This window comes from Ochotona princeps, chromosome 2 (genome assembly GCF_030435755.1).
Source record: "Ochotona princeps isolate mOchPri1 chromosome 2, mOchPri1.hap1, whole genome shotgun sequence".
Classification (NCBI taxonomy): Eukaryota; Metazoa; Chordata; class Mammalia; order Lagomorpha; family Ochotonidae; genus Ochotona; species Ochotona princeps.
In genome coordinates this window covers 126,422,942-126,448,021 of record NC_080833.1, presented here as the reverse complement: position 1 = coordinate 126,448,021, position 25,080 = coordinate 126,422,942, and the positions used below count along the sequence as shown (strand labels likewise).

Sequence of the window (25,080 nt, the reverse complement as noted above, 5' to 3'; positions counted from 1 at the left end):
GGTAAGGGGGAGGAAGAGCATCTAATTTCAGAGAAGGCTGAGGACCAGAGCTTCTGCAGGTGGGGAGCTAGGATCAGGTGAGGGTGCAGGGGGAGGGTGAGCCCGCCCCCCCCTCCTGCCGCCTGGACGCTGGAGCCACCCAGAGCTCCCACTTGAGCCTGGCTGTAGGCAGCCTTTAACAGCCCTGGGCGAACAGGGGCTGGTGGAGAGCAAGCCTACCAGTGTGCCTGGCTGGCTTGCACCCCCTTGCCCTCTCAGTGCCGGGGGTGGGGAGGGGTGTCAGCCTGAGGGTGGGGTTGGGAACCCTCCTGCTCTCCTCCCCACTTGGCTTCCCACCATCTCTCCCTTGTTCTCTGCTCCTTGTCTCTTTGGTGGTCTTGGCCTCTTTCGCCCATCCCAGCCCCCAGATGGGACTCAAGCCAGGGGGAGCCTGAAGCCCTAAGCCCCTTTTGTGCCAGCTGCACAGCTAACCAGTGCAGAAAGTGGGGGCACACTGGGATCTACATCAGAGGTGCCAGAGAGCAGGGGGAGGCCTTGGGCTGGGAGGGCCCCCCAGAGCGCTTCCTGTCGCTGGGCAGTGTAGTTCCTACCGTGACCCTGGCTGCCAAGACCCCAAGCAGCTGCCGCTCTTTGAAAGGCCCATGTACCTGCACAAGCTCCCAGGCCGGCTAGTGTCATGGAGGGTCCCTGTCAGATGCAGCTAAGGGGACCTGGGGAGAGACTGAGGGGAGGTGATTCCTGGGCCGCTGGGAAGACGCACTGTGCCCCTCGCTGATGGGTAGCCCACTGGTGTGAACACATTGGTTGCACTGCCCTGACTCAGTGCTGGGGTGGCTGGAGGATGCTTGTGGAGGCCGCTTCTCTGCCCACAAGCGAATGTGTGTGAGGTTGACCACCTTCTCCTTACCCCGGACACTGGGTGACTGTAAGTTCAGTTGGGTTCAGATTTTATGGTCTGCATTGGGTTCTGGGAAGGGCCGGAGCCAGGCCACGCCAAATAAGCCAGGGTGCCTAAATCAGGCTCTCAGCCTTAGCTCTCCCATCCAGCTCGTGGCCACCCCATGGGCTGCCCTACCCCAGAACCTGCTTTGGTTCCCCACTGCCCACAAAGCAGAGCTCCCCAGTTTGGCACTGAAGACTGATTACATACCAGATCAGACTGCCACAGGGGCGGCTCTGCCTCAACCCAGCTGCCCACCTGCCGCCTGCCTTTACAGGCCAAGCCCGAGGCCCTCACACCCCTCGGATGCCTACAGTCTGCCCACCACCACCACCACAGCCACCACTCCCCGCGCTGGGAACAGAGGCCATGTGGCATTAGGCTCTGAGCTCTGTGCGGGTTGGAGTTGCTGAACAAAGTGAGCAATTGGCCCGTCCTCGCTCTGCTCCTGGCAGGGCCGGGCACTGCGCAGCCTGTCATATCACGAGGTGTGTAATTTGGTGTCTTTCTCCTCATCGTGATGTGAAATAGAGCGATCACTGCCTGCTAGTCTGTGTCCCCAGCGCCTGTGGCCTGGGGTATTGTTGGATGAGTGGACAAAGGACTGGGAAGGAGCAGAGGAGCTCCTGGGGGCCTCAGCAGGAGCTGCGCGGCTTGCCTGCCTGGAACCCACACTCCTCCCCTTCCCTCCCTCGCCCCCTACAGCCTTCATTCATGGGCATCTTGAAGCTGGGCATCCCAAGGCCATGCAGAGGGTGGAGGCAGGGGGCCGGAGGGCCTCTGACTGCAGCCCTGCCCTGTACCAACCCAGGTGCATCATCAAGTTTGCCCAGGTGGGTGGGACTGCCCAGCCTGGGTGCCCTGGCATGTGGGTGGCCCTGTCTGGGTAGGGGAGGCTAAGGGTCAAGGAACTACTTCCGAGTCTCCCCTCAGTGACTTTGGAGTGGGATGCGTGTGTGTGTGTGTGTGTACAGGTGAGGGAGGGGATCCACAGGGACATGGCAGAGCCCATAGCTTGCCTGACTGAGCAGAGAGTATGTCTGGGTCGGGGAGATCTGGAGAAGGGTGGCCAGGGGCCTTGGGTCTGACCCCTGCCACCTTCCTTGCTCCCTGCCACGCCACCACTGAGCAGTACGTGGGCTCCTTCCCAGTGGACGACCTGGACACCCAGGAGAGTGTGTGGCTGGTGCAGCAACAACTGTGGCTACTGAAGGTGGAGGCGCTGGGGGTGCCCCCAGTGGGGGCCACGACTGGTGGGAGGATGAGCCCCTTCCGAGGCCAGCTGTCCCCTGGGAATATATCTCCTTTGGCCCGGGAGCCCCTCCCTCGGGGCTGTGCGGGATCCCGCAGCTGGGAGACCACGGGAGATTCTCAGTGTGGCCCTGATGGGGATGGTCAGCAAGGAGCCACCCACTCTCCCCTGGCCCCTGGGGGTGGCAGAGCGGGTTCACGACGCCCCGAGGCTGGGCTGGGCAGGTGATGCTAACTCCTGCCAACTCTCCACCCAGGACTGTCCCCACCGCCGGGCTGTCATCCTCAAGTTCAGGCTCCAGGGACTCAAGATCTACAGTGGGGAGTGTGAGGTAGGAGCTTCAGGGGCTCCGGGAGGGGCATCTACCCTGGGGCTGTCCTCAAGCTCTGCCTCCTGGGGTGCACATGGGGGTGGGTACAGGGAGGTGCTCCCCCAGCCCTGCTGAGCCTGGGGCCGGAGATGCCCACTCCTCCTCCTGGCACCCGGGGGCTGGAGACGGCCCACTCTTTCTCCTGGTACAGAATGGACTCTGACCATGGGTCACACTGTGCTGTGCTCCCCGTGACTGAGGGCCTCCATCACCTAAGGTCCAGGCACGTCATGGGGCTCTGCCTTCAAGCACTGAGCTGCCGGCATGAGGTGTCACCCACCACCTGTTTGAGAGGGACTAGTGTCTCCACACTTGAGCCATGTCACGCCAAGGCATGTGGAGGAGGTATGGCAGGGCTAGGACTTGAACCCTTGGCATGTGCCTCAGAGACCAGGCTGCAAGCCCAGGCCTGCGCCACTGTCTGTCTCTGACCCAGTGGTCCGTGCAAGTTCTGCCCTTGGGTCACAACCCCACCCACAGGCTGGCACATCCCAAGGCCATGGCCCCGAGCAAGATCCAGGTGGCTGGAACTGGTTGATGGAGGCCATGAGCACCCCTGCCCCCCGACCCGCAGGTGCTTCTGATGGCACACGCCCTGAGGCACATCCTCTACTCCACCTGGTGCCCAGCTGACTGCCAGTTTGCCTTCATCGCCCGGAACCCACGGAGCCCGGCCAGCAAGCTGTTCTGCCAGCTCTTTGTGGGCAGGCAGCCAGGATAGGTGCCTGGGCCATAAGGCCGGCAGGTGGGGAGGTCATGCTAAGGATGGAGAAGGGGGTGAGCCATGCATCAGGTGGCCTTTCGGGCATGGCTGCCTGCAGGCACAGTGCCCCTGTCCACATGTCACCTTGGAGGCTCTGGAGAGCAGGTCCGTGGCCTCAGTGGTCCCTGGCGGCCTGCAGGCCAGAGCCTGTGCTTGGCTTCGAGGAGTGCAGCCAGCACCAGGCCTCTGCTTGTGCCGTGGCCTCTGTCCTGTCTCTACACTGTCTGCCCTTGAGGCTCAGCCTCCATGTTCCCGAGGCTCCTGCGGCGCCCTCCCCATCCCCATCCCTCTATCCATTTGCCCCTAATGATGGTTGCCTGAGTTCTTGGAGAGCAGAGGCCGGACCAGGCTGGGCTGCGTGTGCTCCACTGGGGTGGTGGGGACAGGGCGATCTGAGAAGCTCTAGGCGAGACAGCTGCAGAGCCCCAGGACCCCGGGGTCGGCAGGCAGAAGCTGAGGCTGTTGCTCACTGCTGCCGTGTGCGTGCAGCTCCATGCTGGATCCAGGCTGGCCCCTGCCAGCGAGCTGGTGCTTAGTCTTCCAGTGTGTGGCATGTCTTGCAGTTGGCACACAAGTCTGGGGCCTCTGCTGGGCCGCTTCATGAACTCCTCAAAGGATCATAGAGAAGGCCATGGTCACCCAGCTGTTCCTGAGGAATGGGGCCAGGCTTGGAACCCAGGGCCTGAACTCTTGGCGCCCTCTCCAGGGTGAAGGCAGGATCCCCAGGGCAGCCGCCTCTGCTCCTGCTGAGTGAGGGAGGCTGGGGTGGGAGCCTGGTGGTGAGGTTCCCGGGGCTGAGTGAGACAGCACTCCTGGTTGAGAGGCTGTGCACAACCGTGGTGATAACCGAGTGCCCCGTCCAATGGGAGCTGCTTCTGCCTGTCCTACATCCACATCCTGCACCTGTTACTCTGCCGCTTCTTCGAGCTCACCTATCTCCTGCAGCACCCTGAAGAGAGGGCATGACCTGAGCCCTGCCAGGCCCCCACAGGGGATGAGCCCCGAAAGCCCACAGTGGGCCCACCGGCCCTAGTGTGGGAACCCTTCGGCCGGGATCAGCTGTCACAGAACGTCCATACCTTAATCTCCTTCTGGCAGCTGCCAGCAGAGGGCCGGTGGGCAGTGGGGTATGCAGTGCCCCTAGCCAGGGGCGGACAGGAGGAGGGCAGAGAACTGGGGGAGGGTTGGGGGCTGCACCCGGGTAGCTGGGGCCGAGTCTGCCTTCCCACAGCCTCTCCCTGCTTGTCCTAGAAGGAGCTGTCAGATTTGGAGGGCCGAGGGGGCACCCGCCATGGCCGCCTGGGGAATCCCTACTGCTCCCCAACGCTGATCCACAAGAAGGCTATCCGTAGCAAGGTGATCCGCTGTGGGGCCTACTGGGCCTGCACACATGAGGCTCAGCTGCAGCTGTCGGCACGTGAGGCCTGTGAGTTGCCCCAGCGCACTGGTGCCCATCGCAGGGCATGGCCAGCAAGGGTTGTGCTGCAGGGCAGTGGCTGCACCTCAAGACAGGTGCCTCTGTGCAAATGTGGAAGTACCTGTGCCTGTGTACCCAGTCTGAGTGCCTGGGGCTTGCACAGGTGCCGCTGCACAGCGGGGTGTGCCTGTGAGGCAGGGCAGGGAGGCTCTGGGAGGAGACCCATCTGGGATTCTGGGGCCTTCATGGAGGGCGGGCTTAGCGTAGGAAGGGGGAGACCCTAATTCCTCTGACCCTGAATGGTATCTCCACAGTTCCTGCCGCATGGGAGGCATGGCCCCAGGGTCCTGGAGGCTCCTTGTGCCTGGTGGAAAGCGAGGGCAGCCTGACGGAGAACATCTGGGCCTTCTCAGGCATCTCCAGGTTTGGGGGAGGGGCGTGGGGTTTGGCCTAGTCTGATGCTTAGTTCTGTTGTGGGGATAGGGTGAGGGGACGGACTCCCCCCCCCTGGTGCTCTTACCAGCCCCATCTCTGTGCACGGACAAAGCTCCCCAGCCCCGCAGACCTTGGGCCCCCTGAGTCTTCTTAAATGTGAAATGAGATAATGAGACCTCCTTGGTGGCAGGGCTGAGGGGAGCTCCAGTGACGGATCCCGGGAACATGGCCGCTGCTGGCCCTCTTCATGGCTCCCTCCTTCTGCTGGGGTCCTGAGGCTAGCAGCAAAGGACAGTTAACCCCAGTGCCACTCCAAGCCCAGGACCCGTCTATTGCTCAGGGAGACTGCCCAAGGCTACCCCAAACTAGGGGTCCTGCCCACAGCCTCTCCCGCCCTCCATCCCCCAGGCCCAGTGCCCTGGCCCTGCTGTGGAGAGACGTGCTTGGAGCCTTCCTGCTGTGGCCAGAGCCAGGCACCAGTGGCCAGTGGTGCCTGTCGGTGCTGACACAGTACGGCGTGGTGCCCTACCAGGTCTTCCGCAACCGTGTGGGCCGCTACTGCCTGGAGGTAAGTGCAGGAGGGGCCTGGCTCTGCCCCATTGGTGGCCTAACCCTCATCACAGCGCAAGCTGGCCCTGCCCCTTATCTTGCCTCCCTTACCCTGCTCCCGATCCTTCCTTATTGGTCCAGGCCTGAGCAAAGCGCTCTTGGAGGAAAAGTTGAAGGCTTTGTGGTCACTGAGGGTCCCCAATCTAGAGGGTGCTCCCAGAGGGCACCCTGCATAGAGCTGGGCTGAGTGACACTTCACATTTCTGCTGGGATGTTGACTCTTAGAAATCCTGCTTCCCCATACCCTAGCCAGTGGGTAGCCAAGCGGAGAACCCACACAGAGGGGCATGACCTTGCCTAAGCCCGCACAACCAGAGTCTCCCTTTGGGTGTCAGCCAGGGTCAGACTGGAGTGTCGGGGCTTTTCTGGACAGGTAGTAAGGGCAAGAGGAAGTGGTTTGTGGCCCTGCCCAATAGCACATGCCGCCTGAACCCTAGGGTGCTGCGCTGGGTGCAAGCCACAGGAAGGTACCCCCATGCTGAAACCCCTTCCTTTGCCAGCACCTGCCGGCTGACTTCCCCAGCCTGGAGGCCCTGGCGGAGAGCCACTCAGGAGCCGAGCGCAGACTCTTCTGCCCCCTGGACATGGGCCACCTGAACCCCACCTATGAGGAACAGGACTTGGCCATGAGGGCAGGCCACCTCGGACTCTCCGGCCCCTCAGCCATGCCAAGTCGGAGGCAGAACTGCAGGGCCTGGGCTAGGAGGCCGCGGGGTCCAGGGCTGCACCTCATTTGGCCTCCGCAGCCTTCTGCCCTTCTCATCTACACTGGCCAGCGGGTCCTGTGGTTGTTGTGTCCCTTGCGTGGGTCTTCTGTCACTTCCCAGCCCGTGGTCTGTGTCCTGCTGACATGCTTCTGTGAGGGGGCGGAACGCAGCACCTAGCCCTAGGGGCTTTGTCATCTTGTTGCCTCCAGCGTCCTGCTTGACTCTTGGCTTAGGAGCTTGCCAGGGTGGGTGGGGGGCCCTCCCTGACTGGGGTTTCCAGAATCCAGAATGTTCCTGACCAAGGCCTCCCTTCCCAGCTCACCCTGCTGTTGGAGAGGCATAGGCCGACCCATGCCTATGATTTGTGGCTGGCACAGCTGTCAGGATTCAGCACAGCTCACCAGGCCGGCCCCATGAGGTGAAGGAGATGGGTCTAGGTAGTGGTCCTGCTGACAACTGACAAATCTAGGTTACCCCCCTTTCTGCTTTGAGTGAACTTGGCAGGCCAGCACGGGTGTGCTGGTGAAGTTACGGAATACTTGGTTCCCGAGGCAGAGGCCCCACCACGCTAGCAAGCAGCAGGTGTGTCACCCTTCGGTGGCAGAGACAGCCACCACTCCCGCTCCGCTCAGGGCAGTCCTGGCCAGTGGCCTTGTCACTGTCTCACCAATCTAGTAACAAAAGGGAGCTGTCCACTGGGGTGTCCTCTGTTGGGACAGGCCATCCTGATCTGTGTCAAATGGGAGTGGGCAACTGGGCCTCTCTCCCAGCATCTCAACTGCAACTCCTCCCCTCCCTGGGCATGGGCAGTGGAGGACACCCTGTCCCCCTCCCCTCCCTCCCTCCCTCACTCCTTCCGCAGTCTCACATGCCTTTAGCAGGGAGAGGGTTTTGCGCTTTCCTGTGCCTGGGAAGACAGTTCATGAAACCTTGGAGTTGGCCCAAGCACCCCCGTGGGAGGAATGGGACTGGCTGCCTGCTGGCAAGGTCTGGGGCCAGGTGCCCAGATGCCCTCCTGACAGCTTTTATTGGTTAGAAGTTACACCTAGGGCAAGAGTTTTGGCCCACAGGTGCTGACTTCTCAGTGTCCTAACATCAGAGCACAGCTGTGTGTGTGTGTGTGTGTGTGTGTGTGTGTGTGTGTTTCCAGCCTACATCATGTGGGCAGCCCAGCTGTGTGGACACAAATAAAGTGCATTTCCTCCCCTCTTCCGATACAGGCTCCTTTGAAAGGTGGGGCCTCTGTCCAGCCACTTGGTGCTGAATGGGCTCAGGATCTCCGGAAGGAATTGGGTAGGGGGTGTGATCAGCCAGGTCCAACTCCTTCATACCTTCAGGGGAAGGTGCTGTAGGAACAATGCTTGGTGCCTTGAGCGCTGGCTACTGGAGCTTGCTCTCTGCTCCTGTAACATGCCACAGGGCCTTGGCACAGCCCGGGTGGCCGCTGGGGCCTCCCCTTCCTCCTGGGCGGCCCTCATCCTCAGCCTTGGTGTTTCAACTTGGTCCCAGGGTGCCTGTGGCCCCTCTCCCGGAGTGGGAGTGCGAGCCTCCCTCTGCGGGTCCAGGTAGGTGTACTGGGTCTGTGCCGCTAACCGCTTTGGAGGATGTTGGCTTCCAGGGACAGTCTCCTTTGCTGGGCTGCGGGTTGCAGGGGTATCGTCCAGCGGCTCCCCTGGCCAGCCCTTAGGGATGGGCCAGACTGCCTCTGCCTGCCCAAAGGGTTTGACTCCTAAAGCTTTGAAAAGTGATGAGGTTTAGGAAAAACGAGGTGACATCTGGGGAAGGAGGGCCCGGGCTCTGGGCTGCCCCACACTGACTGATGCACACCAGAGCTGAGCTGTGGGTAAAGGACAGCGGGCACTATCGGCGTCTGGAAAAGGAATTGGAGTCCAGTCTGCGGGTCCCTTGGTGGCGGGGCATCCTGGAGTCAGGTGCTGGACCTGGACCATTCCAGGCAATGACGGACTGCGGGTGGGGGGCTCAGGTCGCAGAGAACACATGGCCTTTGCGCTGCATCCTCCTGTGACGCCACGGCCGTTGCCAGGCAACCGCGAACGCCTTGGTGGTGTGTGTGTGCTGGCGCGCACGAGCCAGTGACTCCGGGGCTCTGGTCCTGTGGTGGCGCCAGCAGCTCGGATCTCCCCCCGTCCCCGCACCCCCTTTCCCCGCTGGGGCCCAGGCCCAGGCACGGGCGAGCCCGGGCTCCGGAGGAGGCGGCGGTGGTGCCAGCTGGGACCCTGGGAGTGTCCCAAGCGCCCGCTCCTCCCGCCGCGGCCCCGTCCCCGCCGCAAGCCCCTGCCCCGCGCGGGCACCGGCCGCGCCATGGCCGCGGAGGAGGTGAAGGTGGTCCTGCGCTGCCGGCCCATGAACCTGCGCGGCCATTGCTTCATCCAGAACCCGGGCGCCGCCGAGGAGCCCCTCAAGCAGTTCACCTTCGACAGCGCCTACCACACGGACCACGTCACCGAGCAGATCTACAAGGAGATCACCTACCCGCTGGTGGAGGTGCGCCTAGGGACGGCCCTGCCCCCAGGCGCTCGGGGTGGGCGAGGGGCTGGCAGCTGGGCACAGATGGACAGCAACTAACTTGTGTGCAGACAGGAGATGGCGTCCTGGGCTCCGCCATGCCCAATGCCCCTTCCTGTTCCTGCAGACTGAGAACTCCGCCCAAGGGTACCCCTGCCTCGTGGGATCCATGAAAGACCCATATGCTCCGTGTCCAGCCTCCTGTGTCCCTCCTCCTGCCCTTGGCCAGCCTCACCTTTGCCACTCTCCACCTCAGACTGTAGTGTGAGTGCAGCTGGCTCCTGGAGGCCCCGGCCCTAGCTCGGGGGCAGCCCCAAGGCTGTGAACAGGGGCTCTGCCTCTTGCTGCAAGGACCCTGGTGTCTCACTCCTGGGGACAGCGTGGCCAGGCTCTCCCAGTGAGCTTGACTGGAGCTAACCTGCTTCCTACCCTGTCCTCTGTTAAACACTGGCTCAGGTATTTGAAAGAGAGAGGGTAGGAGAGATGGTTTGCTCCAGTGGAGTAGCCAGGGCTGGGTCGGGACCAGCGCTCTGACATGGAATGCTGGTGTTGCCTGCAGCAGTTCCCTTGGCTCCCCATCTCTTGTGCCAGGAGTCAGTCCAAGCCTGGAATGAGCTGATATGGTCTGAAGCTCCCCCAGCCAGAGATGATGCCCCAGGCATGAGGGCCAGCTTCCTCCAGGCTTTGAGACTTAGCAAGGTTGTGCCTTGGCCCAACTCCACTCTCCAACTGGAAGGGCCCCAGGTGGTCACCTGACCCAGTTGTTGTTCCCTATTGGGTTCTCAAAGGCCACCAAAGTGAGGACCAGCTCTCCCCAGCACATCTGCTCCACAGGTGCTCAGGCTTCCCAAAGCAGCCCCTTCTGCCTTGTGGGAACTTGGGTCCCCTCCTTGGCCTGGAGCATGGCCCTGGGCCAGCCATTTGTGGGGGCCCAGGGAGCCCCAGCCCATAGAGGGAGGCAGACAGGACAGCCCTTCAGTTCCCTCCTGCAGCTCCTGGGCAAGGGGCAGCGTCTCTGTTCTTAGCAAGTTAATGAGGAGCAAGTTAATGAGGAGCAGCAGCAAGCTAACAGTTGAGATCCAGGGTGATGAGTTGGCAGGGGAAACCCTGGGGACTGGCAACACGGGGATGCTCCCAAGCCTGGATCTAGGTGGGGAGAGGTGTGGATGGGAGGAGCAGGAGGACTTCCTGGGAGAGGTGTCACAGAGGCTGTGAGCTGAAGGCTGAGTGGAGTCAGCCAGTTCCCAGAGCGGTCCTCTGCGTGGAATCAGGCTGGAGCCGGGCGGGTTTAGTCTTCAAAAGAGCTGGGGACCCTGAAGACTGAAGAAATATGGAAGGAATTAGGGCTGGTACTGAGCCTGGCGCCAACATCCCCTGCCCCGTCCGGCTGCCTCCTGTTAGCAGGGCAGCCAGCAAGCACTTACAGCCTAGGAGCAGTGGTACTGGGCAGGCCGGGCTGGCAGTCTTGGTGGCTCCGGGGTCCTGTGACAGCCTGGACAACCTCTGCCCAGGACACTCCCTCTGGGTCCTTCGTGCTCCTCCCCTCCTTCAGATAGAGGCTCCCTTCCTGACCTTGTCACTGGGTGATATGTCACCTCAACTGGAAGCTGCCCACCCAGGACCCTCCTTCCAACTGATCCATCTCCCCACCACACCCCATCACCACCTGGTCAGCTCAAGGAGCCCAGTCCCAGGACAGCCCCGAGTTAAAGAGTTGGTTAACCCTTGATCTCCCGGAAACTGTTTGGCCCTTAACTTCAGGGCTGTGGAGGAATGCTAGGTCTGACATGCGGACCTGCTCCATGGATGTACTTGTCCCATGGAGGTCTGTGAGGCCAGCTGGTGGGAGAGACGCTGTCTCCATGGAGATCTGGAGCTGAGCCGAGGGACCTTCTGTGACAGTGGTCGTGCTCCGTGGCTGCACTGTCCTGTGATAGCCATGAAGTACATGGTGCAAGTGAGATGCCACTGAGTGCCACCCGGGGGCTGTATTTTAATTGTTCTTTTTAATTTGTTTATTTGAAAGGCAGAGGGACAGAGAAGGAAGGAGAGAGGGAAGTTGGGGGAGGGTGGGCAGAGAAGATTTTCTCCATTCTCTGATTCAATGCCCCAAATAGCCCCAACTGCCGGGACTGAGCCAGGCTGAAGCCAGCATCCTGGAGGTCCACCCACGTCTCCTACGTGGGTGGGAGGGGTGCAGGTGCTTGGGCCGTCTGCTGCTGCCTTCCCAGGCCAAGCTAGCAGGGAGCTGGATAGGAAGTGGAGCAGCTGGCACTTGCACTGACATTGCAGGCAGCAGTTTAACGCACTGTGCTGTGATGATGGCCCTCTGAATGCTAATTTAACTAGAAGTTTTGGTTTCTGAAAGATCAAGTTTTTAAAATTAATTAATTTATGTTTTATTGATTACATTGCATTATGTGACACAGTTTTATAGGCACTGAGTTCCTCCTCCCATGGTGGATTCCTCCACCTTGTTGCATTACCACAGTTCAAATTCAGTTGAGATTCTTTCTTTGCAAGTATCTACCAAGTGCAAAGTCCAGCATCTTGCTGTCCAGATAAGTTCAATGGTTTCTTGGGGAGACCATCTCTGGTCTGAAGGTAGAGCTGGCAGAGTATCATCCCAATCAATTAAAAGCCCCGACATTACATCAGTAACAATTTATAACATTACGGAATTAGTTGACATGGTATTGAGTAACCAATATGTTAAAAGAGAAAAAAAAAGAATGCAAGTTCTGAACCACATCCTGTCACTTCTACATTGACATTTCAATTATTAGTTTATATACAGCCGGGTGCTATACACCTTAAAATAGGTATAGATTACTATTCAGCTGTCTCGCGCTGTTTTAATTTTAGTATTTAGCAGTTCATAGCGTTGAAGCATGATTTTGCTGAACCTGGCTGTTTTTCGGGTAGTCTAACTCCATAACTCTAATAAGACATATGTCAACAGTTTAGGTGAACAGTTTTAGGAGGGGTGTGCAGAGAAATCTTCAATACCCCAGTGAGGAGTGACTAATCTTTGTGTCCCACCCAATGAGTTCTAAGTGCATCCCCGCTGACCATTTTCTGTCTGTTTCTAAGCTGAAAGATCAAATTTAACTAACCCCTTGTGGCTAGCAGCTGCTGTGCTGCCTGGCACAGCTCTCCAGCCAAGTCTTCCAGTACGAATACCAAGTGAGCCACATTTTGTGAAGTGAAAGGAAACAGATTCAACTATTCCAGCTCATATTAACAACATATTGCTTCCCTAAGATGTAAATGGGTATTATCTTCATTGCATAATGTTAGTGAAATCTCTTACATCCTTTGTTCATACTATGTAAAATCCAGTGTATGTTTTATGCTAGTGTCCCAGCAGTTGAATTGCAGGTGGGCGTTTGGTGTAGTAGTGAGGGTGCTGCTTGGGGTCACCATGCCCGGTATTGGCACTCCTTCCTGTTCCACTGTCTGCCGACGTGCATTCTGGAAGGAACAGGTGCCAGCCATCCTTTGTTAAGTTTCTGGATCCTGGCTGTTGTGGCCCTCTGGGGAGCGAAGCAATGGAGGGGAACTTGTCTGATGTCTAACCCCCTTCAGCTGAATTGAATACGTTAACACAGCAGTGAAACTGTGGCTCCTGGAAGGCTATTTTATAGTGCTTAGGCTTTAAAATCTAAATTAATTGGAAGTTCAGTTTCTTAGTAACATGGGTGTCCCCTAGTGGGGGCTGGGAGCTGCTTGAGTGGGTGGGGCAGCCTGGCAGTGCCACTAGGACCCCTCCCCGTATGTGGGTGAGGCCACAGTCCTCCAGCTAAGTGTCAGGGCCACACGAGTTTCCTGGGATGAGGCTCCTGAGCTTCCAGTGCACCTGCTCTGGCCACAGGGCTTTAGAAGTGTGCTTGTGGACTGGTGGTCTCCTGCTCCTGCCCTGCAGCTGTCCACTCTCAAGTCCCAGCTTCTGCGGGTAAGAGTGCATGCTTACCCATCCTGTGGACAGCTGGGAACGGTGACCTTAGTCTCCTTGGGATGGCCACACCCCATTCTGTCCACCTGATGGGCCTGGGGTGTCATACAGGGCCCTGGGGCATGGCAGCAGCCCTCCAGGTCCACATTCCAACACTCTGTTCCATGGTAAATTCTAGAATGTGTGACCTCATGTGCTGTGTGTATGGCGGGTGGACAGATGCTGGCTAAGTAAAGAAAGTCCAGGAGATGGGCTGGTTCACCCCCATTTTCCTGGGCAGCCTTGTCCCCTCTCCATCCTTCCCCGCACCTGCTCTCAGTTCGCACCTCTCCATCCGTGCTCAGCTCCCCTGTGACCTGCTGTGAGTCTTGTACCTGCAGCCCTGTGGGAACCCATACCTCCCTTTTGGTTCCTGATGCCCCTGGGAGACTTTGTCGAGTTCTTGCCTCCCCTCCCCACCCCCTTTCCCTCTTGGCCACCTCTCTTTGTGCAGTGCCTATCATTACTTGCAGCCACACTGCCTGCTACAGGTGTCAGTGGTGCTTGTCCTGCCCCCACAGTCCAGGGGGACACTGAGCAAGCGCCCTGTGTGCCTGCTCTCAGGTGCTGCTGCAGTGTGACTCAGTATGGTAGGCCCAACAGCAGGTGTTCTCTGTCCTTATTACAGATGGGCACACTGGGGCAGACCTGGCCATGGGCACAGGGCCAAAAGTGCAGATGGGACATGAATGCCCTGGGCCATATCCCCCAGCAGGCTTGTCACCCTCCACAGGGTCAGTTCCTCCCTCTCCTTCCCAGCACACCCCTGGCAGGGTAGAGCCCAAATGCTTGCTTGATTTTTTTTTTTTTTTTTTTAAGATTTATTTGATTTATTTGAAAGGCAGAGTGAAAGAAACAAAGAGATCTTCCATGCACTGGTTCACTCCCCAGATGGTGAGCACGGCAAGGGCTGGGCTGTGTGCATTAGCAGGTAGGGGAGCCTCAGGCTTCAACTCTCTGAGCTCTCCTAGTCCCTACTGCAGCCAGGGCTGTTGTGCAGGAGGCCCAGGAAGGGCCCCAGTCTAGTGGGGGGAGCCTCACCGTCCACCTTGACCCTGCCCTGGACCCCTGCTGAGCACTGACTTGGGTTTCCTCCCACGCAGGGTGTCACCAAGGGCTACAATGGCACCATCTTTGCCTATGGCCAGATGGGGCAACAGAAAGTCCCTCACTATGCAGGGCCTGCCGGACCCGCCCTCCCAGCGGGGCATCATTCCCAGGGCCTTTGAGCACCTGTTTGAGAGTGTGCAGGTACAGCCTTGGGTGGAGGGTTTGGGAGGCTGCCCTGTTAGAGGCCCGCCTTGCAGGCCCACAGCTGCAGGGTTGGCACTGTTTTCTGGCCAGCTGGTAGAGACAAGCTCACCCTAGGATATTGGTGATGTTGGTGCCAAACACCCGGTGGCCCTGGCTTGGACCTGTCTTGAGCTTCAGTTTGGATTAAGCCATTGCTGCTGTCCAAGCCTGTGTGGGGAGCTCTTTGCCTAATGATGTCACCAAGCTTCGAGACAGACCCAGGGGGTAACTTAGAGCCCATTTCTGAGATGGGGGAGGCTGAGACTTGGAGACCCCAACGGCTGAGACAAGTCCTTCCCAGTGCCTGGGCTGTGGGGGGCCATGGGTGGCACTGGGTGAAAAGTCCCCCAATGGGAGATGGCAGAGCCTGGCCTGAGAGGGAGCAGCTGGGGGCTGGGGCTGGCTCGAGTCTCACCTGACCCCAGGGAGGACTTTATTCTTGTCCCTGAGGCATATGGCTGGAACCTTGGGCATAGCAGGTGGATACAATGCAGTTTGGGGAGGCCTGGAGTCCCTGGGCTGGAGTGGCAAGGAGGAAGAGACAGGGTGGGGCCTCCTCCCAGCCTGGCCTCTCCTGCTCCCTGGCTGCAGAGGACTGTAGTCCAGGGCGGGCTGGTCAGCCAGTGGCTTGGAGCTCAGTCCTGTCTGTGCTTCCCAACCCTGCAGTGTGCAGAGAACACCAAGTTCCTGGTGCGGGCCTCCTACCTGGAGATCTACAGTGAGGACGTGCGGGATCTGCTAGGAGCAGACACCAAGCAGAAGCTGGAGGTGGGTGCAGGGGTGACCGAAGGGGAGATGCTGCTCCTGCCCCAGGGCTCTCGTGCCAGTTCACACTAGGTGGGGACTTTGAACTTGGACTTTGGAGTGTTCTCAGTCAGATTTCACGGTGCAGGAGAAGTATAATGGGCCTCCCCGACCATTGGGCGACGGAGAGAAGACTGGATGTCTCCCAGGTGCACCTGCTCAAATATGGAGTTGGTGATAGGCGTCATTTGACTAAAGCCTTTCTCTGCTACTCAGGAGTGTCAGGGAATCTCCAAAGGCCCCCTGTGCTGAAAAAAAGGCCATAGCAATGGTCACCTGTTAAGCACTTCCTGTCTACCGGCTGTTGGCAGCACATCCTCCTGCCTCCTGCTCAGTCACCTGGTTGGTGGCTGAGATTCCACGCTGGCAGCATGGGGAGGGGGTATAGAAACCTCCAGACTGCCAGCATGGGGAGGGGACGCGGAGATCCGGAACATCACACACCCCATTTTATAGAAGGGTTCAGATGTGGGACCTTATCCCTCTGGGCAGGAGTCCCGCGTGGACCCAGCTCTAGTGGCGGTGGCTGTGTTGAGAGTAGGATGGAGATCCATGCTGGGGTGGCACTGCAGAGAGGAGCCTCAGGGGCACAGATCGCTCAGAGCAGCCAAGCTTAGGGCTGGCTCTGTGGGCGATCACTGCACACTGCCTGTCGTTTGTCCCTGGCCTCTTAGTGGCCAGATGCAGGGGGCAGCAGAGGGAGGTGTGTTACCTTCCTTCTGTCACCATACGTAGACCAGGCTGGTCCCTTGGGAACTCCAGTGAAGTTGAAAGACCTGGCAGGACTGGGCAGCCAGTGAGTGGCCAGGCTGGCTCTGCTTGGGGTTGTTTGGCCTGCACTTTGGTGAGCAGCCTTGGTCGTGTCTCTTATGTGGGGTTAGCCTGAAAGAATAGACTAGCAGCGGTGGGAGGAGGGGTGCTGATACAAATCCATGGCCAGAATTCTGGTGGGCTCTCCCTTTCCTGCAGCTCTGATGCTGCTTGTCTGGCCAGGCAACCGGGGCCCCCAGAGGCCTGTGGGTGACCTAGGGCCAGCCCACCTCCGTGGGGAATCCTTAGTCCTCTAGGAGTAGCCAGCTGGGAGGGTGCTATGGAGACACTGGCTTTACCCAAGGGGAACAGACTCAGAAAGAGGAGGCGGCTTGCTGCGGCCACAGGGCTGGGAGCTAGACTCCACGCTGGACCTTGGCCATGATCCCCAGGCCATGCCCCGTCACTGCTGTGGGCTGGGGGTCCTGACTGGGAGGGTTCCCCACTCTGCAGTGACCCTCAGGGCCGTTCATGTCCTGCTCAGCTCACTCCTTGCTGCCTGCACCCTGGGTTTTGAGGGGGAAGGTCTGTGAGTCCCGGGAATGGGTGACAACTGTGCGGCCAACTGAGCAGCCCAGGCCCAGGGAGGAGTTAGACAAATCCTCACAACATGGAGCCACACAGGCCCTTCAGGAATGTTCGTCTACCTGCTTCTGCCATCTGCACGACCCAGAACAGGACCCAGCTGGCTTGTTGCTAGGCAGCAGTGCTCTGCCCTGTCTGTGTGAGATCCTCGGCCACCCACCTGGAGCTGTGCCCTCCTTCTGGCTCTGGGTACATCTGCCACATGGCTAAGCCCCCAGGCAGGCGGGCAGGCACATCGGCTGCTGCTGTGTCAGACAGAGGGGTCTGGTTGCCCTGCCCACTTGGGAAACTTCTGCCACCCTGACTGCTCTTCCCTGCCAATCCAGACCATCCATGCCCTCACCCACCTCCTGCGGACCCAGGGCTGGGTGAGCTGGCCTGCCAGGAACTGCCCGTGACCACTCCCCAGGGGGCACCATGAGTCTGGCCCATGCCTTGTGGAGGACATGCAGGGGGACACAAAGGCACGGGTACTTTCTCATCCTTTGCCACAGAGAGGGGAACAGAGGTTCCATGCATGGCCTATACACGGCCAGCCGCTGCATAGCTGGTAGAGCAAGGCTGTGCCTTTTGGGCCGTGTGCTCTCGGCGTGGGCCCTGAACCTGCTTGGCACAGATCTGCCTGCAAGAGATCGGGGAAGCAGAGTCTCATGTCTGCTGCAGCCGCTAAAAACCTCCATCATACAACTCATGTCAAGGGCCTGCCTGCTCCCCCAACCTACAGATGTGGATCATGGTCCATCTCTGTACCTGCCACTTCCCAGCTGGTTGTCATAGCAACCCTACTGTGGCCTCAGCACAGCTGGGATGAGCAGTCACTGAGGAGCTGTGCACTGTGGGTGGCCACTTCTCAGTGGAGCCCTGCCGGGGGTGGGGTTCTCGGCAGGGCACTCCTTGGGGTCCCCTCAGGTGTGGGGGTGGGGAACAGAACCTCCTGTACCAATGATCGAGCATCGAGAGCCCCACAACCCTGTACAGGGCTGCATCTTCTGGGGCTTCCCAGGCCTGTGCGACCTATCCCGACATAGGTGCACCGAACTGCTGTTTAGACCCACTGTTGGCCTCACGCGCAGGGCAGTCTCATGCAAGTAGAATGTGTCATTCCCATTTCACAGGCAAGGAGACTGAGGCATAGAGAGAGGCAGGTGGCACCACCAGGTTTCCAGTCTGAGTCTAAAACAGGGAATTGGTGCAGCTGGGAGCCCCTCTCACTGGACCTCTGTGCCAGGTGGGGTCCCAGCTTCTGGGGGTGGCAGGGATCACACCAACCAGCCCTCCAGCAGCCCTTGAATGGTGTGGTTGCAGCTGGAGGGGCTGCCCTGCCCCCCACAACCCTGCCTCCTACTTCTGTTGCCTGTGCATCTCCTCCCAGGTCAAGGTCAGCCTTTTGTCTTGCTGAGGCTTCAGCCTGCCTCCGCCCAGCCCCTGAAGTCTCCCACTGCTAGGGCCCCACCATAGCTAGGACCTTCAGCAAGCTGTTCAGCCTTGCTGTGCCTCCCTGTTTGCCCTGTGCCCCAGGTCCACTCCCTGGGCTGGGCCCCTCAGATGTGAGGCCCTGAAGTGCCTGGAGCGAAGCATTGGCATCTTCTGTGTTCAGGTTGGCACAGCTGTTGGCATCCCTGGCACTGTGAGCCGTGGCAGCAAATGGCCAGTCACCTGCTAGGGTCCCAGGAGTGAGGGCAGCTGCCAGGCTAAAACCCACCTTTCCAGTGGTGACACTGCAGCTTCGGAATGGCAGCTGGCATTTAGGGGACACTTGTCCTATGCCAGAGGCACCATGCCAAACCAGCAACACCCCTTATTTCATTGGGTTCTCACCATGTCTGGATGAGATGGTTCTCACACCTTTTGTACAAATGTGGAAACTGAGGCCCACACTGAGTCACAGACCCAACGTCCCACAAGAAGGAGGCAGGGATAGGGCAGCCTGGAATGACTACCCAGGGACATGGGAAAGAGCCCACCGAGGCTGCAGGAGTGGTCTGGGTGGAGCTGGGTGCAACTGCACCCCCCAGGCTGGAGGCCCCACCCCTGAACAGTCCCTCCCGCCTGCTGTTGAAGGAGCACCCGGAGAAGGGCATGTATGTGAAGGGGCTGTCCATGCACACGGTGCACAGCGTGGCACAGTGCGAGCGCATCATGGAGAGGGGCTGGAAGAACCGCTCGGTGGGCTACACCCTCATGAACAAGGACTCCTCGCGCTCCCGCTCCATCTTCACCATCAGCATCGAGATCTACGCTGTGGGTATGTGGCAGGGCAGGCCCTGAGCCAGTCCCACTCCTGGGGGTGGGTATGAGTGCAGTCAGGAGCTAGGAGGGGGACCGCCAGAGGGCGCCCCCACGGCCATCACAGCAGCAGTCCCTTGGTCACCATGAGCCCGCAGTCTGTGGACATTGCCCCAGGGACATGACAGTCGCCCCACTCCCCAAGGCAGACCACTGTCCACAGTTCCCAGGGTGGAGTCGAGGTTGCACAGCCGGGGGTGTCCAAGCTGGGCTTCCATCTGGGGGCTTCCCAGGCGTGTATCACTGAGACCCTACCCTTAGGCTGCCCCAGGCTAGAGTTGTGGGAACCTCAGTGAAAGGAAGGCTGATCTGGGGCCACCCGCAGGTGCAGGTGCTGTGCTCTGGGTCCCACCCCGCAGCCCTGGGCTGGGCAGGCCCCATCTGTCTGCTTTTACAGTGGAGAAGCTGAGGCTCGCAGCCACCCGGTGCACTGCTTGTCTCAGCTCCTTTAGCCCAGGTGGAGCCCACGTCTTCCTGACACCCCAGCTCCCCTGTGATCCCTGCTGCTGCTGTCCCCAAGGTGGCGGGAGACCCAGAGAGTTGGGGAGCAGACACCTAGCAGAGTCAGCAGCTGGGGCCCAGGCCACCCCCCTCCCTACACCTGCTGCTGGCTGAACACTCCCCAGGGGTGTGCCTCTGTGGAGGGAAGGATCAACCTCGTCATAGCTGCCTGTGAGGTGGCTGGGGGAGGGACAGGGACGGAAGTGGGCAGGTGGGAGGGTGGTGTCCCTCTGGGGGTTTGTAGGAGGGGGTGACAGACCATTAACAGATGTAAAAGCGATGACTGTTTATTTTTAATTGGAAAGGCAGATATACAGAGAGTAGGAGAGACAGAGAGAAAGATCTTCCATCCGCTGGTTCACTCCCCAAGTGACTACAACAGCCAGAGCTGAGCCGATCCAAAGCCAGGAGCCAGGAGCCTCCTCCAGGTCTCCCACACATATGCAGGGTCCCAAAGCTTTGAACTGTCCTCTACTGCTTTCCCAGGCCACAAGCAGGGAGCTGGATAGGAACTGGAACAACCAGGACAGGAACTGGCACCCATCTGAGATCCTGGCACATGCAAGGCGAGGATTTAGCCACTAGGCTATTGCACCGGGCCCAGCTACTGTTTTCATTCTAAAATATCCAAGCTCCACAAAGATAGAAATCGGAGGGGAAATGAACCGGCACAGCCAGCTCTCACATCAGAGCACACTCTGCTTTGCTCTTTTTTTTTTTTAAAGGTTTGTGTATTTGAAAGACAGAGTCACAAACAGGGAGAGACAGAGAGACACTGAGGGAGAGACACGGAGCTCATCCATCTGCTAGTGTACTCCCCAAATGGTTCCAGCCAGCGGGAGACCCTGCCCCTGCCTCTCTGCCCCCACAGCTGGGGCTTTGGGCCTTGTTTGCTGAGTGGGACATGGGCGCTGTTGCCCTCCTTCACGTGGGGGCAGTTATAGGGCTGCCCAGGGACAGGGAGCGACAGAGCACTCTCCAGGTGGGCACGGGCCCTGGGCAGGTCCAGACCTGGGCTCGGGGCACCTGTGCTGAGAGGAAGAGAGCAGGCTTTGAATCCAGTGGAGTTGTCCCCCCCAAGTGTCACAGCTACTGAGGGACAGGGTCAGCATGGGACCCTTTAAGTCCACAGCCCCCAGGCTACCTGGTGCAGCCCACCACGGCTGCTGTGCTACCGCTCTGCACGCCAGGGCTGTTGCACCCTGTGAATGTGCTGCTGCCCTAGCTGCTCCCGTCCCAGCCGCTGACCCTCGGGGGGAGCTAGAGCTGCTCTCCTTGGCTTGGTGTGCAGAACTGAGGACCAAAGAGGTAGCCCGGCTACCTCCTCACCCTCTACCTCAGGCCTGGAGGAGGATGAAGGAGCTGCTGGGGGAGCCAGAAAGAACCTCTATCCCGAGAACAGCCTGTGCTCTGGGCCCTGTTCCCAGGGATTGGGCCACCTTGCGTCTGATCTTGACCTAGTAGATCATGTGGATTTGACTTTGGTGAATCATGTGTCCTCTCTGGGCCCGGTGACCTCCTTTGTCACTTGGGCACCATGGTGGCACCTCCCAGGGACTCCTCTCTCACTGCGTGATGACCCCACCGCACCTGGCCACTCTGTCTGCAGATGAGCGGGGCAAGGACCACCTCCGCGCTGGCAAGCTGAATCTGGTGGACTTGGCGGGCAGCGAGCGGCAGTCCAAGACAGGAGCCACCGGGGAGCAGCTCAAGGAGGCCACCAAGATCAACCTGTTGCTGTCAGCGCTAGGCAACGTCATCTCGGCACTGGTGGACGGGCGCTGCAAGCACATCCCGTACTGCAATTTGAAGCTCACCCAGCTGCTACAGGACTTGCTGGGCGACAACACCAAGACGCTGATGATGGCCTGCCTGTCGCCTGCTGACAACTACTACGACGAGTCCCTGAGCACGCTGCGCTATGCCAACCTGGCCAAGAACATCAAGAACAAGCCGCGCATCAATGAGGAGCCCAAGGACGCGCTCCTTCACAAGTACCAGGAGGAAATCAAGAAGCTCAAGGCCATCTTGGCCCAGCAGATGGGCCCTGGCGGCCAGACAGGTAGGCTGCCGGGCAGTGGCGGCCGGCAAAGGAGGCGGGAGCTTGCCCCTGATTTCCTGCCCCCACTTCTCCTGATTCCATGTGGGCACAGCTTTCCCTGTTTGGTTGTTTTGTTCATTTTATTTGAAAGAGAGACAGATCTTCCATCCACTGGTTTACTCCCCAAGTGTCAGCGACAGCTGGGCTTGGGTCAGGCCAAAGGCAGGAGCCCGGAACACAGTCTGGTTCTCCCTGCATAAGTGCTTGTGCCATCACCTGCTGTCTCCCGGGGCAAGCAATAGCAGGAAGCTGGCATTGGGAAGATAACCAGAGCTGGACCCAGGCACTCCAATACTGATGCAGGCTTCCCAAGCTCTCACTGTCTTACCTGCTGTCCCGGAGGCTCACTCCTGGGCACAGCTTGGCAAGAGTCAGATGCAGCCCTGGCTGGAACAGTCACGTGGAATGTGTCAGTGATCTAAGGAAGTGGCCCTGCTCTGGTATGTCCCACCAGCCACAGGCCCTGTCACCCGCTGCCTGCCCCACTGCACCTCCGTCATTCCCTCTGTGCTGGCTGTCCCCAGGGCAGTGTTGTGGTGCTGGGCTGCATGGCTGCTGGCTGGCTGGCTGACTCCCCCACGTCCCACCTTGCTCTGAGTAAGGAGGATGTTGCTGCCATGTGCACCCCAGGTGCGTGGGCTGCCATTGGGCAGAGGGATATCAGGCCATTGTGCTGAGCCAGGCCTGCCAAATGCACATGATCCATGAGGGTCAAGATCAGACGCAAGGTGGCCCAGTCCCGCGGAACAGAGCCCAGAGCACAGGGCCCAGAGCACTGCCTGATCTGCTTCTCTGTCTCGGGGAAGCGAGTGTGCGAGAGCCGGGTCTGTCTGCCCATCTGTCAAGCCCCGTGCCACCTCCATCGGCTGGTCTGCTCACATGTCCTCCTGCCTGCCTTCTCATCCACGCCATGGTTTGTCCATTTCCTTCCTTCACCACACACCCACCTGCTCCTCATTTGTTCCACCCATGCAGTTACCAGACCCCACTGCCCTCCCAGCCCACCCTGCAGTCCATATATCCAGTCCAACCTCCTCACTCCAGTCCAACCTCCTCCCCCTTTCATTCATTCACCTATTCCCAGTTCCTGAGCTAAATGTTTTAGCAGGCCCTAGGGCAGACCCCCGCAGTGGGCAGAAAGGGGTGGGTGGCCAGGTCTGTGTGGGGTGGGGTGTGGTCAGTCCCAGCTGGCTTCACGGAGCAGACAGTGACTAAGCCTGTGAGGACGTGGGGCTGCGAGTAGCCGGTGTGATTGCTTAGGGTTTCGAGGTTCCTCTGGGAAGACCCACAGGCTGCTAAGGTCGGGCAGGGGGGAGGGACTGGCAGGGTGTGGAGAGGGGAGGGCCTTGAACCCTCCAGGAGGAATTCCACTCTGGCCACCTGCTTTCTTCTTCTTTCCTTTCTCCCCTTTGCCCAGCTCCCCCCACCCCCCAAGGGCAGTAAGTTGGAATGGTGAGAGGTCCCAGGAGTGGCTGGGGAGGCTGTGTCTCTGGGTCCGCTAACACTGAGGCCTTCCAGGGTCGCTGCTCCGCGGCTACAGCGAGCATGGCAGTGAGGGCAGGTGGTGAGTGAGATAGCCAACACCAGCTCACCACCCCCCACCGGCTCCGCAGGCCCCTGGGGCCCCAGTCCTCCCCGTGAAGCAGTGGAAAGCACTGCCCCAGGATGGCCGAGGCTCATGCTGCCCCAGTGTCCTGTTGCTATCCGCACCTGCTGATGGCATTGCATGCCCATGGTTCTGGCACCTGCGGCTCTGGCACCCACCCTGTGTCCTGTCTGCGATGACCTCAGCCCTCACGGGCATATCCAAGCGAGCATGTGGTGACCCCTGCATGAGATCCTGCAAGCCGTGTGTGCCTCCCTCTCAGCTGCTCTCCCCTGTTCTCCCAGCCCTACTGTCTGGCCAGGAGCCCCAGAGTCGCGGCCAGGGTGAGGAGAAGCTGATCCCACCTGTGAACCAGCATGACGCTGAGACTGAGAAACAGCTCATCCGGGAGGTGAGGCCCGAGCAGGCACAGTGGGGAGAGGGATGGGGATTGGGAGACGCTGCCTCCTCTCCATAGGTAGAGTTCCTCCTTCACTGCTGTCGCTATCCTCTGCACCTGCAGGCCCACTGTGTGGATGAAGCTTCGAGATGCCATGACTTGTCCAAGCTCACGTGGCTAAGGAGGGCAGGTTCCAGGATTTGAACTTGGGGTCCTGAGTCCAGCCTGCAGGCCCTGCCACTTCAGAGCCTGCATGGGAGAGAGCAGCAGGGTGCGAGGCTCCTCCAGGAGCCCTGGGGATGGAAGCAGAGAGGGCCTCCTGGCTGTGGGAGAGGCCTGTACACAGGCTGGGGCGTCCAACAGAGCAGCCTCTGGCCAGTGGATGAGGGCAGACTTAGCCTCTGGGACCCAAGGGCCTCCCAGCCTCCCTGGGGAGCTGTGGGGCAGGGGTCACTGCCACAGCCTCTCGTCTCTGGCTTTCTGGACACCCCTCCCTTTCGAGGGCTGCCCCTGAGACCTTCATGTGGGGAACTGGGCACCACCCCTCCCCTGAGCACCCTGACTCTTGCAGGGACAGTTTGGCTCCTGCCACTCAACATGACCTCAGTTGGGGTCAACCCTCAGACCCTGAAGTCTTTCAGGCTGTAGGGGCCAGGGGCTCCCCTGGTTGGGGGAAGCACAGTAGGCGACGCTTAGGGGAGCTCGAGGTTCTGGGAGGCTGGCTCCTGGGGAGGGCTCCCAGGGAGGAGGCATGATGAGTGGCAGAAGTCCACAGACAGGAGAGGCGGGGCATGGCAGCAGCAGCCACTGTGGGACCTTGCTCCTGGGTCCAGGACCTTGTTCAGCCTTTTCCATGTAGAGCGGCTGGCGCCATCTCGTGGTCAGCTTGGAGAACAGCGCTGCTGCCAGTCCACTGTATAGGAGAGAAGGGGCAGGAGACCAGAAAGGGGAGGGCCTAGTGCCTTGGGCATGAACCAGGCCGCCTGCCATCCTCCAGCACAGCACGGTGATAGCAAGAGCCGACCACCCCCGCCGCCGCCATTGCTGCCTCGCCACCGGGATTCAGTTGACTGCCCCAGGGGTCTCTCCTGGGAGCCCTACTTGGAGGAGTCGGCGAGGGGACTTGCTGGGGCTGGGCTTTCCTGTCCATTACAATGTAAGCAGGAGGCACAGTCCTAGGAGGAAAGGGTCCAGGGAGGAGGCGCAGGCCCAGGGAGGAGGCCTCTCGGCAGGGAGTGGTGTGGTCAGGAACGAGTCAGCTATGAGTTCGTGTGAGGGGTGCTCTGACCTGTATGGACAGGATGGGGGAAGGGGCAATGAGAGTTGACCAGAATATTCCCATCTTGCTGTCTTGTTTTGTGGCCTGGCCCTGGCAGGCTCTGAGACCTTGGGCAGGCTGCTGGTGGGCATGGCGCCTCTGGGTCCTCACCTGTAGCACACACAGGTGCCTGGCAGCTGTCCCACAGCTGCATGGGGTGGGCAATGCGACATGTGGGACATCTCTTTTTGGGATGTGCAGTGAGGACCAAGCAAGAGGAGGGGGAATTGTGCTGCAGCCCCTTCATCCTTAGCGTGTTCTGAGCCTGCTTGGCATGAGGCCTGGAGGGGCGCATGGAGCCAGGAAGTTGACGTTTTGGTGCTGGAAGTGAGAAGTGGGCAGGTGGACGTGGTCTCAGGGAGAGAGGTTGAGGCGTGGGAGGCA

The 25,080-nt window shown here is 59.7% G+C and overlaps 1 protein-coding gene and 1 pseudogene across 1 annotated transcript; both read left to right on the top strand.

Moving 5' to 3' along the window:
• Window positions 1-1,686: 1,686 nt before the first annotated feature.
• On the top strand, window positions 1,687-6,489 carry LOC131477951 (SH2 domain-containing protein 5-like; annotated as a pseudogene).
• A 2,002-nt stretch (window positions 6,490-8,491) lies between these two features.
• Window positions 8,492-23,979, top strand: LOC131478228 (kinesin-like protein KIF17). Its single transcript, XM_058656517.1, is given in 9 exon segments — window positions 8,492-8,558; window positions 8,673-8,998; window positions 14,117-14,164; window positions 14,166-14,264; window positions 14,973-15,080; window positions 18,567-18,750; window positions 20,902-21,354; window positions 23,284-23,390; window positions 23,950-23,979. Coding segments are annotated over 9 exon segments (1,422 nt in total).
• Window positions 23,980-25,080: the final 1,101 nt, after the last annotated feature.